Raw genomic sequence first — 13,178 nt, 5'->3', positions numbered from 1 at the left:
TGTATTTTATAGGCAGCGTGGAAGAGGCCTAAGTAAGCTAGAACACAAAGTGAGCAAGGCCTAAAGGGGGCGGGGCCTACCCTTCTGACTGGCAGGCAGGGGGAGATCGGCTCTTCCTCGTCCTCTGTAATTTGGGCTTTAATTTTCTAGGTTTTTTATTGAAAGATATAGATTGGGTGACTATGTCCTTTGTGGCCAAATTTGGTGTAATTTGGTTCAGTGGTTTTGTTGTTTACTCCACGGGAGAAATGCACTTTACATTTATGTATAGATAGAAGATGTCAGCATGTTTAACAGTCAGGAGAGCACCTGGCTGCCTATCCCGGTCTAAATTTCTTTCTTAGTTACAAAGATTCTGATAGTTTCAGCATCAGACAACTGTAGGAGACCACTTCAGCCTCCCTTTTTGTTTCCACAGGTGAGTGCTCCAAGAAAAGATATTGAAGCTGCCGAAGAAGTTGAGAGTGAGGAGAATGCCGAGAAAGGACTCTTTGATTTGGTAAGTTGCTTGTCAAGCAACTTCATTGTTACTTGGTGTATGTTTAATGTGTTGTCGAAGGCTTTCATGGCCAGGCTCACTGGGTTGCTGTGAGTGTTCCGGGCTGTCTGGCCATGTTCCAGAAGCATTCTCTCCTGACGTTTCACCCATATCTACGGCAGGCATCCTCAAAGGTTGCTATGTTTTTAAACGACATTGAATTTTGCCCGAGTTGTAAGCTGCCTTAAAATCCCCTATGGGGTGAGAAAAGTGGGACATAAATGAAGCAAATAAATAACTAAATTGTGAGGTCTGTTGGAAACTAGGTAAGTAGGGTGTATATATCTGTGGAATGATGTCCAGGGTGGGAGAAAGAACTCTTGTCTGTTGGAGGCAAGTGTGAATGTTGCAATTGGCCAGCTTGATTAGCATTGAATAGCTGCAGCTTCAAATCCTGGCTTATACTCAAGAATATATGGTACATTTATTCTTTTTTTCTATTATTATTGGTATTATTACATTTATTATTTTTCTCTATTATTGTTGCTAGTAGTACATTTATTTTACTCTATTATTATTATTATTATTATTACATTTATTATTTCACTCTGATCTTATTATTATTATATTTATTATTTTACTCTACTATTTATTACTACATGTATTATTTTCCTGTATTATTATTATTATTATTATTACATTTACTCTATTATTATTATTATTATTATTATTACATTTCTTATTTCACCCTGATCTTATTATTATTATATTTATTATTTTACTCTATTTATTACTACATGTATTATTTTCCTGTATTTATTATTATTATTATTATTATTATTATTATTATTATTATTATTATTACATGTATTATTTTACTCTATTATTATTAAAAGGATACATAAGCACATTTATATTGAAGAAGATGAGAATAATGATTTGATCAGAGTTGGACAGTCTTATCTTAAATTTGAGTTTTATGTATATATTCAAAAACATTTAACCTAAGGATGCCTCAATTAATGTAATTTTATTGGTATCTATTTTTATTTCTGAAATTTACCACTCTCGGCTTATACTGGAGTCAATGTTTTCCCAGCTTTTTAGTGGTAAAATTAGGTGCCTCGGCTTATATTCGGGTCGGCTTATACTCGAGTATATATGGTATTTATTATTGCTATTATTATTATTATTATTTGTGTAATATCCCAAGTAATGGGCTACACAAAGTTCTGAATTTCCCAAGAGTCCTCTGACTGGCACTTTATTTAAACAGGATGAAGATGGAGAAAATCCAGAGAAGAGTGACACAATGGCTCATCCGATTGCAGAACGCTTGGACATTCTGATGATTGTGTTGTTTTCATATGTGAAAGACGTCTGCCATGTTAATGGTAATAACACGTGTGTAATCATCGTAGATAACTATATATATATTTATTTATTACGGTCAATGACCAGCAACATAAAATGTACAAGCATCAGAACAGCATAGAAACATATGCAATTAGATATTAAGAAACAGTGAAGAACAAGGTTAAAACACAGTATTGAATGTGGTAGTTAAAATGGTATAAAACATTTATATGCTAAAATGGCAAAGGTAAATGCTGAAGTAAATATTAAAATAGTAGATAACTTCCCCAAGATTATTACTGAGGAGGTAATAATAAAACCTCTGCAAAGGGATTCCTGAAGATGATTGAGATTTAGGTGAGATTTGTCTCTGTTCCTTTCTCAAAGGAAAGTGGAAATGTCTGAGTTGAAACCAGGAGTAGAGGTAGAGGATGCTTTGCTTCCAGGCTGTTTAAAGCATAGTAGAATACTAGGAAAATATTTAAAATATTGAATTATTTTGCGGAAAGGACACATGTCCTCTCTCAGCCCAGGCTCACTGTAATGGATGCATTTTTATTTCTATTTTATTTTATTTCTAGGGAAGCTTGATATTGGCAACACCAAGGATTTGTATCGGGATCTGGTGGCTGTATTTGATAAGCTGATTTTACCAACCCATGGTTCTTGTCACGTGCAGTATATCATGTTCTACCTCTCCAGCTTTAAACTGGTGCGTATAGTCCAACTTTTTACCATGCTTTTCTTTTGATTGTCTTCTCTGAGCTCTTTCTTGGATATGCAAACAGGCTCTTTTCCTAAGAACGTGACTCCAAAACACACTCCTTTCTCTTTCCTTGAGAAAAGGAGGCCAAATGTCCAGAATCTTGCTTTCCATTGCAGATCTGACACTCTCAATACACCATCTCTTTCCATAGATCATGGCGGGCGAACAGAGCCGCTGTTTGTCACAATTTTTGGATTGTAGTAAGGTCTCTTATATAGCAATTTCTTGTTGATGTTGTTCCAAAGTGGTAAATGAATGAATGGTTGATGTTTTTCCAGCCTGAAACATCCTGGCTTCATCTCAGTTTCCTGACAGATGTTGACTCTTCTTAATTGGTGTTGGTAAATGCAAGCAGCCTTGAGTTGACTTCCTTCTTAATATTGTAAACATTCCCGTAACTTAAAGAGCCATTCTCTCTGATTAATGTAAACACATGGTTTTCCCCCAAAAGTTCAACCGTTAATCATGATCACAATTCCTATCAATGACAGCAGTTCAGCAACTTTTAATTACAGTCCATGAATTTAGCTATTGGGTTCCTTTCATTGGGGTATTTTAATCTAATGATTTTATCTTATATTGCTGCTATAGTCCCCCCCTCCCCACCTTTGAAGTTGACTGAATGGCATTGGTGGTTGTTTGATATTATTACTGTTGTATAAACCTTTGTTTTAACTTCTGTTTTATTATCTTCTTGTGTTTTAAACTGTGTATATTGTTGGTGTATTTGCGCTGTTACTTTTGTAACATTGTGAGCCGCCCTGAGTCCCCACGGGGAGATGGTGGCGGGGTATAAATAAAGTTTTATTATTATTATTATTATTATTATTATTATTATTATTATTATTATTACAGTAGAGTCCCACTTATCCAACACTTGCTTATCCAACATTCTGGATTATCCAACACATTTTTGTAGTCTATGTTTTCAATATATCGTGATATTTTGGTGCTAAATTCATAAATACAGTCATTACAACATAACATTACTGCATATTGAACTACTTTTTCTATCAAATTTGTTGTCTAACATGATGTTTTGGTGCTTCATTTGTAAAATCATAACCTAATTTGATGTTTAATAGGCTTTTCCTTAATGCCTCCTTATTATCCAACATATTCGCTTATCCAAAATTCTGCCGGTCCGTTTATGTTGGATAAGTGAGACTCCACTGTATTATTATTTATTATTAGTTGTTTTCCAGGCCTTATCTCCTTAGAATTGTGTCTTCAGCCCAATTAGTCCCCATCTACACACCTTTCATCCAATTCCATTCAAACTATACATCATATTATTATTAATAATAATAATAATTTTGCTGTGTCATAATAAAATAATACTTTATTTTTGTATCCCGCCTCCATCTCCCTGAAGAGACTCAGGGTGGCTAACATGGGGCCAAGCCCAAAACAGAACAAAATGGAACAAGTTAAAACCAGTATAAATAACTAAAAACAATATCAACATAGCAATCAAATAAAATGAACAAGTTTAAAACACAAAAATACAGTACAAACCATAACGACTGGATAAAAGATAAGGTAATAAAAACAACATCAGCATCAATGAATAAATGGATAAAATGGGGGCGGTGAAGTCAAAAAAGTGCATAATTTGAAAACCATTAATAAAGTACCTGGACCATATTTTTCATCCTGACACTGCCTCTCCTAAGATGACCTTGCTAACAATAATAAAATAATAAGAATAATAATAAAATAAAATAATAATAATAATAATAATAAAATAATAATAATAAATAAAATAATAATAATAATAATAATAATAATAATAATAATAATAATAATAATAATAATAGCTCAAATATATCCCACCATTTCTTCTGTTTTTCCACCCGCCACTGAAACGTGGCATCCAGGAATGCCTGTGAATTCTGCATTCAGCCTTTGGATTGAAAAATGTTCACAAATGTTGGTTTAACAATTGTCAGCAAGTAATGGCTGTGGATATATTTACCCTAGTATTGATGTGTTACCCGAATCTTGTAGGGAATTGCTGAAGCCTTTGTGGAGCATCTCTGGAAAAAGCTTCAGGATCCAAATACTCCCACAGTCATCAGGCAGGCAGCTGCAAACTACATTGGGAGCTTTTTGGCACGGGCCAAGTTCATTCCAGTTGTGTAAGTATCCCATGAAATGATAATCTGCAGAATAAGACAAGAAATAGTAGCACGCTATAAGAATGGTGTGTGTATGTGTGTGTATATATATATATATATATATATATATATATATATATATATTAGAAAAACAACAACTTAAATGTATATACTCTCGTGTAGGTTTTAGCGTGTGTATTGTGGTATGCTAGTATATAGACTATTTTCTTTACAGTCCCAACCGGGTACTAACTTATTGTGAAACATATAAAGCAAAACACACATAAACCTCCAACTGAAACAGTCCACAATTATGGTATATATACAATTATACAACCTTATTGAGTAACATATAAAGTAAAACATACATCAAACTCAACGGAAAACAGTCCACAGCTGTTGTGTGTATGTAGAATAAAACGATGCAACAACAAGTAATCCTGCAAGAGTAACGACGTAAATTGACTACATTGAAAAGCCTTGAACTGAAGCAGGACCAAGCAAGTAATTAAGATTAAAGAGACAGCAATAAATCCACAACATACCGCAGAAGATTCTGAGAATCTCAGCAAGAAGAAAAATACCATACATCAAAAGACTATTTAAGACCTTACATAAATAACAACAACCTGAAGAAGGACTTCCCAAAACGAGGCAGTGTACCCGGGATTACTTGTTGTTGCATCGTTTTATTCTACATACACACAACAGCTGTGGACTGTTTTCCGTTGAGTTTGATGTATGCTTTACTTTATATGTTACTCAATAAGGTTGTATAATTGTATATATACCATAATTGTGGACTGTTTTCAGTTGGAGGTTTATGTGTGTTTTGCTTTATATGTTTCACAATAAGTTAGTACCCGGTTGGGACTGTAAAGAAAATAGTCTATATACTAGCATACCACAATACACACGCTAAAACCTACACGAGAGTATATACATTTAAGTTGTTGTTTTTCTAATATATATATATATATACCATTCTTATAGCATTTTATATAGATATCTGTGCCCTATCGAAGAAATAGTAGCACGGCAAACACCAGGTCTATGTGTGCAATGTAGTTGACCTCCAGCAATGGATTTTTACCATGGCCTAAAGGAATTGATATTAGATGAGGTTTTTAACTTTTTGAATGTTTAAACTCTGTCTTTGCTAGTTATTTATTATATGTGTCATGGGTTTTATAATTTTTTAGTAGATATGTTGTGGTGTGATAGTTACGTTTTATACTATGTGATGTTTTTGTTTACATGTTATTTGCCACTTTGAGTCCTAATCTGGGAGAAGAGCGGGATAGAAATAAATTACCGTATATACCAGCTGAGGCATCTAATTATACCACAAAAAACCTGGGAAAACATTGACTCCAGTATAAGCTGAGAGTGCTAAATTTCAGAAATAAAAATAGATACCAATAAAATTACATTAATTGAGGCAGCAGTAGGTTAAATGTTTTTGAATATTTACATCAAGCTCAAATTTAAGATAAGACTGTCCAACTCTGATCAAATCATTATTCTCATCTTCTTCAGTGTCAATGTGCTTATGTATCCTTTTAATAATAATAGAGTAAAATAATACATGTAATGATAATAATAATAAATACAGGAAAATAATACAAGTAATAATAAATAAAGTAATAAATACAACAATAATAAGATCAGAGTGAAATAATAAATGTATTATTATTAATAATAAAATAGAGTAAAATAAATGTAATAGTAGCAACAATAATAGAAAAAATAATGAATGTAATAGTAGCAACAATAATAGAGAAAAATAATAAATGTACCATATATTCTTGAGTATAAGCTGACCCAAATATAAGCCAACCAGGACCCTCACTTGAGTATAAGCCGAGGGGGGCTTTCTCAGTCTTAAAAAAAGGGCTGAAAAACTAGGCTTATACTCGAGTATATACAGTAATAGTGGTAGTAGTAGTAGTAGTAGTAGTAGTAGTAGTAGATAATAATAGATAAATTACATTTTGCACAACTCCCAGATGGCTCGCTGGCCATGCTGGCAAAGGGATTCCTGCAATTCCCAAGTTGTTGTTGGTGCTGTTATGGTGTTGTTATGTGTATCCTACTTTAGCTCTCTAAAAAAGAAACTCAAAGTGGCTCTCAGTAAAACCAGTACGGCATAATTAAAAACCTAAAAATATACAATTCAACATTCGCAGTATTAAAATAAGCAATTAAAAACCTATTCATATAGCGAGTTGTGATGGTGGATGTGGGCAGTTTACCATTCCTTAGTGTGTCATAGAAAATGCATGGTATCTTCATTATTTGTTTTTGTGTCCTTTTTGCAGTACAGTGAAAGCTTGCCTGGACTTGCTGGTGAACTGGCTGCACCTGTACATTGACAACCAGGGATCGGGGTCGAAAGCCTTTTGTGACGTTGCTCTCCATGGTTCTTTCTATGCCGCCTGCCAGGCTGTCTTCTACGTGGTCATCTTTCGCCACAAGCAGATCTTGGATGGAAGCTTAAAGAAAGGCAAGTGTTCAAGATGGGAGTGATAGGAAACTGTGTTGGGTGGTGTTCTTGAGCCTGGCATCTTCTGTGGGATAAATATTATATCTATTTCATGCTTGGAAGCAGGCACATGGAGAGATCCTTGAAACATAACTTTGAGGAACACATTTTTCAAGGTAATCCATTGCAATTTTTAATAGTTCCACCATTTGTTCGGACACCTGCTGATGTATTTTATGAATGTTTATTTTATTGTTTTAATTACTGTATATCCTCGAGTATAAGCGTAGTTTTTCAGCCCTTTTTTAGGACTGAAATAAAACCTCCTCGGCTTATACTCGGGTGAGGGTCCTGGTGGGCTTATATTCAGGTCGGCTTATACTCAAGTATATATGGTATATTTATTATTTTCTCTATTATTATTGGTATTGTTACATTTATTATTTTTCTCTATTATTATTGATATTGTTACATTTATTATTTTACTCTATTAATTATTATTATTACATTTATTATTTTACTCTATTGTTACTTTTACATTTATTTTACTCTATTTTTATTATTAATAATACATTTATTATTTTACTCTATTATTCCATTTATTATTTTACTGCATTTATTATTTTTATTATTACATGTATTATTTCACTCTATTATTAAAAGGATACATAAGCACATTTAAATTGAAGAAGATGAGAATAATGATTTGATCAGAGTTGGACAGTCTTATCTTAAATTTGAACTTTATGTAAATATTCAAAAACATTTAACCTACGGATGCCTCAATTGATGTAATTTTATTGGTATCTATATTTTTATTTCTGAAATTTACCACCCTCGGCTTATACTGGAGTCAATGTTTTCCCAGTTTTTTTGTGGTAAAATTAGGTGCCTCGGCTTATATTCGGGTCGGCTTATACTCGAGTATATACGGTAATTAACACATTAAAAATTAGCACCACTATAGATGAAAAGTTGCTTAATATTCTTTAATACTTTTGTTTTGAAGGTTTGCTATTCCTGCAGAACCTAAACTTTGAACGTATTGTTATGTCCCAGTTGAACCCCCTGAAGATTTGTTTGCCATCCATTGTGAATTTCTTTGCTGCCCTTACCAGGTAAGAACCTTTGTGTCTCCTCTTGAACTTTGTAGATATTTTTTGTTGTGATTCAAAATCCAGCATATACATCTTGTTTGCTGTGTTATACTGTGTCCTATATTACTATATTGTAATGTTATTAGTAATATTACATGTAATATAAATATACAATTATAATAGTATATTATTATTATTATTATTACATTGTATTACATCATAATATTATCAATATTATATGTACAATAGAGTCTCACTTATCCAACATAAATGGGCCGGCAGAATGTTGGATAAGCGAATATGTTGGATAATAAGGAGGGATTAAGGGAAAGCCTATTAAACATCAAATTAGGCTATGATTTTACAAATGAAGCATCAAAACATCATGTTAGACAACAAATTTGACAGAAAAAGTAGTTCAATATGCAGTAATGCTACGTAGTAATTACTGTATTTACGAATTTAGCACCAAAATATCATGATATATTGAAAACATTGACTACAAAAATGCGTTGGATAATCCCGAACGTTGGATAAGTGAGACTCTACTATACCAATAAAATTACATTAATTGAGGCATCAGTAGTTTAAATGTTTTTGAATATTTACATAAAACTGTAATTTAAGATAAGATAATTAAGATAATTTAAGATAATTACTGTATTTAGGAATTTAGCACCAAAATATCATGATGTACTGAAAACAGACTACAAAAATGCCTTGGATAATCCAGAACGTTGGATAAGAGAGTGTTGGATAAGTGAGACTCTACTGTATATACAATATATTATAATATTAGTATAGTAAAATATGAGTATTATATATTATTATATTGCTAAAATTGATACAGGAGATTGCATGTGTCCAGGCATACCTATGTATGTATTCTTTGGTTCTGTATCTGATACTATTGATAGATTTGAGATGCAAGTCAAGAGAATTATGGTCGATCTGTTGAAATTGTGAGTTTGCAGATGACCATTCAAAAAAATCAAAGGTATGGTTCTGTTTCTGGAACTAATGTGACCTTAAATGATTCTAATGCACTTTATCTATTTACGAATTTGTTACTCATAATGTGCACCTTGCTTATCCACTATTGCGATCTCATTGTTTTTAATCTGATGTTTCCAATTCTGTGTTGTGTTTTTTCGCCTATTGTGTATATTTTATTATTGGTTTTTGTTGTTGTCCTTTGATGTTTCATATTTTATCATCGCTTGTATTTTGATTTTGCTGTAAGCCGCCCCGAGTCTCCTTCGGGGGAGATGGAGGCAGGATATAAATAATAATAATAATAATAATAATTATTATTATTATTAAGCAAGAGCGGGCTTTGTTTTTCCTTCCTTCTTTCCAGGAAATACCAGATTGCATTCTGCGACACTATCATTGAGAGAAATAGGAGGCAGGTTTTGCCTGTTATAAGAAGCAGCTGCGGAGGCGATGCCGTCGAAACAGCCACAAATCCCCTGGACAGTTTTTTCCCCTTTGACCCTTATGTTCTCAACAGGTAGGACTTCAGAAAAAATGGGTTTATTTTTCCTTTTTGAAATAACTTGGTGAATTCTACCAAAGTACAGCTTACTTGGCTTGAATGAGTTTTCAAAATATCTTTTGGCTAGCTTGCTCGAGAAATAATTAATGAGAAATACTAAAATACTTTGTGTACAGCTACAGAAAAGTACAGATAATTTTTTTAATTTATATATTCATATATTCCAATCTGTTGAACAGATCAAAGAATATAATTAACCCCTTGTATGAATTCTGGGAGGAGCAGAGCACTGAGGCTCTTGAAGACACCACAGATGTTATTACTGAGGTGAGTAATGCCTTGATTAATAATAATAATAATAATAATAATAATCTGTCAGGGGTGCTTTGAATGCAATTTCCTGCTTCTTGGCAGAATGGGGTTGGACTGGATGGCCCATGAGGTCTCTTCCAACTCTACTATTCTATGATTCTATGATTAATCTTAAAAAATTACGATCTGCCATCTGCAAAAGGCCACCCTACTGGGATCTGCACGCATCATCCGAAAATACATCACACAGTCCTAGACACTTGGGACGTGTTCGACTTGTGATTTTGTGATACGAAAGCCAGCATGTCTATCTTGTTTGCTGTGTCATACAATAATAATAATAATAATCATAATAATAATAATACATCACACAGATTCCTAGACACTTGGGAAGTGTTCGACTTGTGATTTTGTGATACGAAAACCAGCATATCGATCTTGTTTGCTGTGTCATAATAAAATAATAATAATAATAATAATAATAATAATAATAATAATAATAATAATAATACATCACACAGTCCTAGACACTTGGGAAGTGTTCGACTTATGATTTTGTGATACGAAATCCAGCATATCTATCTGGTTTCCTGTGTCATAATAATAATAATAATAATAATAATAATAATAATAATAATAATAATACATCACACAGTCCTAGACACTTGGGAAGTGTTCGACTTGGGATTTTGTGATACGAAATCCAGCATATCGATCTTGTTTGCTGTGTCATAATAAAATAATAATAATAATAATAATACATCACACAGTCCTAGACACTTGGGAAGTGTTCGACTTGTGATTTTGTGATACGAATTCCAGCATATCGATCTTGTTTGCTGTGTCATAATAAAATAATAATAATAATTATAGTTATTTGGCTTCCATTCAATTCTCTTCTGTTGAATTCTCTTGAACATTTCTAAATGTATTTTCTCTCCCGTTTGTTCAAGTTCTGTATAAGGTTTCCTTGGCGGTTTTATTTGCCATTATATTATTGTTTAAAATGGTGGTTTTATTTGAGTTAAATGTCAATGATAATAACAATAATAATAACTTTATTTTTATACCCTGCCTCTATCTCCCCAAAGGGGACTCAGGGCGGCTTCCATGGGGCCAAGCCCGAATAAAAACAATAGCAATTTAAAGCACAACAATAGACAAAAGACATGCACAATTATAAAAATTTAAACATTAGCCAATAAAAACAAATGACAAGAACGAATAAAAACATGGATTAAAACGGAGAGGTTGTAAAAGTAGACTGGGTAAGGTGCAATGTTTTTATTGTGAATTGGCCTGGGCTGTGGCGCAGGCTGGTGAGCAGCCAGCTGCAACAAATCATTCTGACCAAGAAGTCATGAGTTCGAGGCCAGCTCAGAGCCTGTGTTTGTCTCTGTCTTTGTTCTATGTCAAGGCATTGAATGTTTCCCTTATATGTGCATTGTGATCTGCCCTGAGTCCCCTTTGGGGTGAGAAGGGTGGAATATAAATACTGTAAATAATAATAATAATCTTATTTAATTTGGAAATTTGGGCTTGGCCCCATGTTAGCCGCCCTGAGTCCTTACGGGGAGATGGAGGTGGAGTACAAAAATAAAGTTTATTATTATGATATTATTATTATATTTGAACATTTCCTCTGTGTTTTCTGTGGTGCTTTTCCCATTGCCTTTGCTTGGCAGAGCAAAGGCGAAGAGGACGATGACTTCTTGAAGGGCGAAACCCCGCAGAACGAGGGCATGATGGGTTTGGCGCCCGGTTCCTTTGACTCCTCTCTGCAGAATCCAGAAATGGGTGCGGGGTCCCCACCAGCCCCATCTCTGCCACTTTGACTCCTCAAGATCAAGTGCACAATGGCTTCGGGCAGTTGTCGTTTCTCTAAGAGAACTTTTGGGATTGTCTAGACTGTTGTTGCTTCACCTATTTGGACAGTAAAATTGTAAAAATAAAAGGTGTTTGTATAATTTGAAAGGGCTGTGCCCTCGATCTGCATCAGAAAAGCTTTAGCGGGAAGCATTTTAACATGATTTCTTTTCTGTGTTTCTGTGTTTTGACTTAGAATGGCTCACCTAATATATTAAATATATTAATACGGATCCAAGAAACTCTGCAGCTACTTCTTCATGGTTACCTCTCTGCTTTCATGAGCGAAGAGGAACAGTTTGTTGATTTGTTGTCTCAAATGTATACGTCCTAGAGTTGTGCACTTGCGTGGAATTGCGGTTCGTTTTGGGTAGTTTTATTTTGTGTCGTCTCGTTTTCGTATTCGTGTCCCACTAACGAAAATGGGCCGCCTATATGACACAAATTTTATTTACAGTAGAGTCTCACTTATCCAACATAATCAGGGCCAGCTAACATCAGCTAAAATAATAATAATAATAATAATAATAATAATAATAATAATAATAATAATAGAGTTACAGTAGAGTCTCACTTATCCAAGCTAAACGGGCTGGCAGAAGCTTGGATAAGCGAATATCTTGGATAATAAGGAGGGATTAAGGAAAAGCCGATTAAACATCAAGTTAGGTTATGATTTTACAAATTAAGCACTAAAACATCATGTTATACAACAAATTTGACAGAAAAAGTAGTTCAATACACACTAATGCTATGTAGTAATTACTGCATTTATGAATTTAGCGCCAAAATATCACAATATATTGATAACATTGACTACAAAAATGCATTGGATAATCCAGAAGCTTGGATAAGCGAGGCTTCGATAAGTGAGATTTTACTGTGTGTGTGTGTATATATATATAATTTATAAAAAATTATAAATATATACTATATTGTATATACATATAATATTGATAATAATATTATAATGGAATACAATACCGGTATTATACTACTAATAATACAATATAATAATATTAATTATATATTATATAGATAAGGTAATATTACTAATAATATTACCATATAATGATATAGTACAATATAGTAATTTAATGTTTATATTGTGCTATGCTAATAAGATATTGTATGTTCATTTGATTCGTAAGCCCCTCTGAGTCCCCTTCGGGGTGAGAAGAGTGGGATATAAATGTAGTA

At 33.4% G+C, this 13,178-nt stretch overlaps 1 protein-coding gene across 1 annotated transcript in view; it reads left to right on the top strand.

The window, feature by feature from the left end:
* Window positions 1–12,211, top strand: part of rrn3 (RRN3 homolog, RNA polymerase I transcription factor) — a 23,491-nt gene extending 11,280 nt beyond the window's left edge. The window contains exons 10-18 of the mRNA XM_008121669.3: window positions 419–499; window positions 1,755–1,872; window positions 2,416–2,546; window positions 4,611–4,741; window positions 7,042–7,226; window positions 8,215–8,323; window positions 9,663–9,815; window positions 10,040–10,127; window positions 11,798–12,211. Of these exons, the coding sequence (XP_008119876.1) occupies window positions 419–499; window positions 1,755–1,872; window positions 2,416–2,546; window positions 4,611–4,741; window positions 7,042–7,226; window positions 8,215–8,323; window positions 9,663–9,815; window positions 10,040–10,127; window positions 11,798–11,947 (1,146 nt within the window). The 3' untranslated portion in view covers window positions 11,948–12,211. The remainder of the gene's footprint in view (window positions 1–418; window positions 500–1,754; window positions 1,873–2,415; window positions 2,547–4,610; window positions 4,742–7,041; window positions 7,227–8,214; window positions 8,324–9,662; window positions 9,816–10,039; window positions 10,128–11,797) is intronic.
* Window positions 12,212–13,178: the final 967 nt, after the last annotated feature.

This window comes from Anolis carolinensis, unplaced genomic scaffold (genome assembly GCF_035594765.1).
Source record: "Anolis carolinensis isolate JA03-04 unplaced genomic scaffold, rAnoCar3.1.pri scaffold_13, whole genome shotgun sequence".
Lineage (NCBI taxonomy): Eukaryota > Metazoa > Chordata > Lepidosauria > Squamata > Dactyloidae > Anolis > Anolis carolinensis.
Note: the sequence above shows the minus strand (reverse complement) of the source record. Positions and strands in the feature narration are given on the sequence as shown.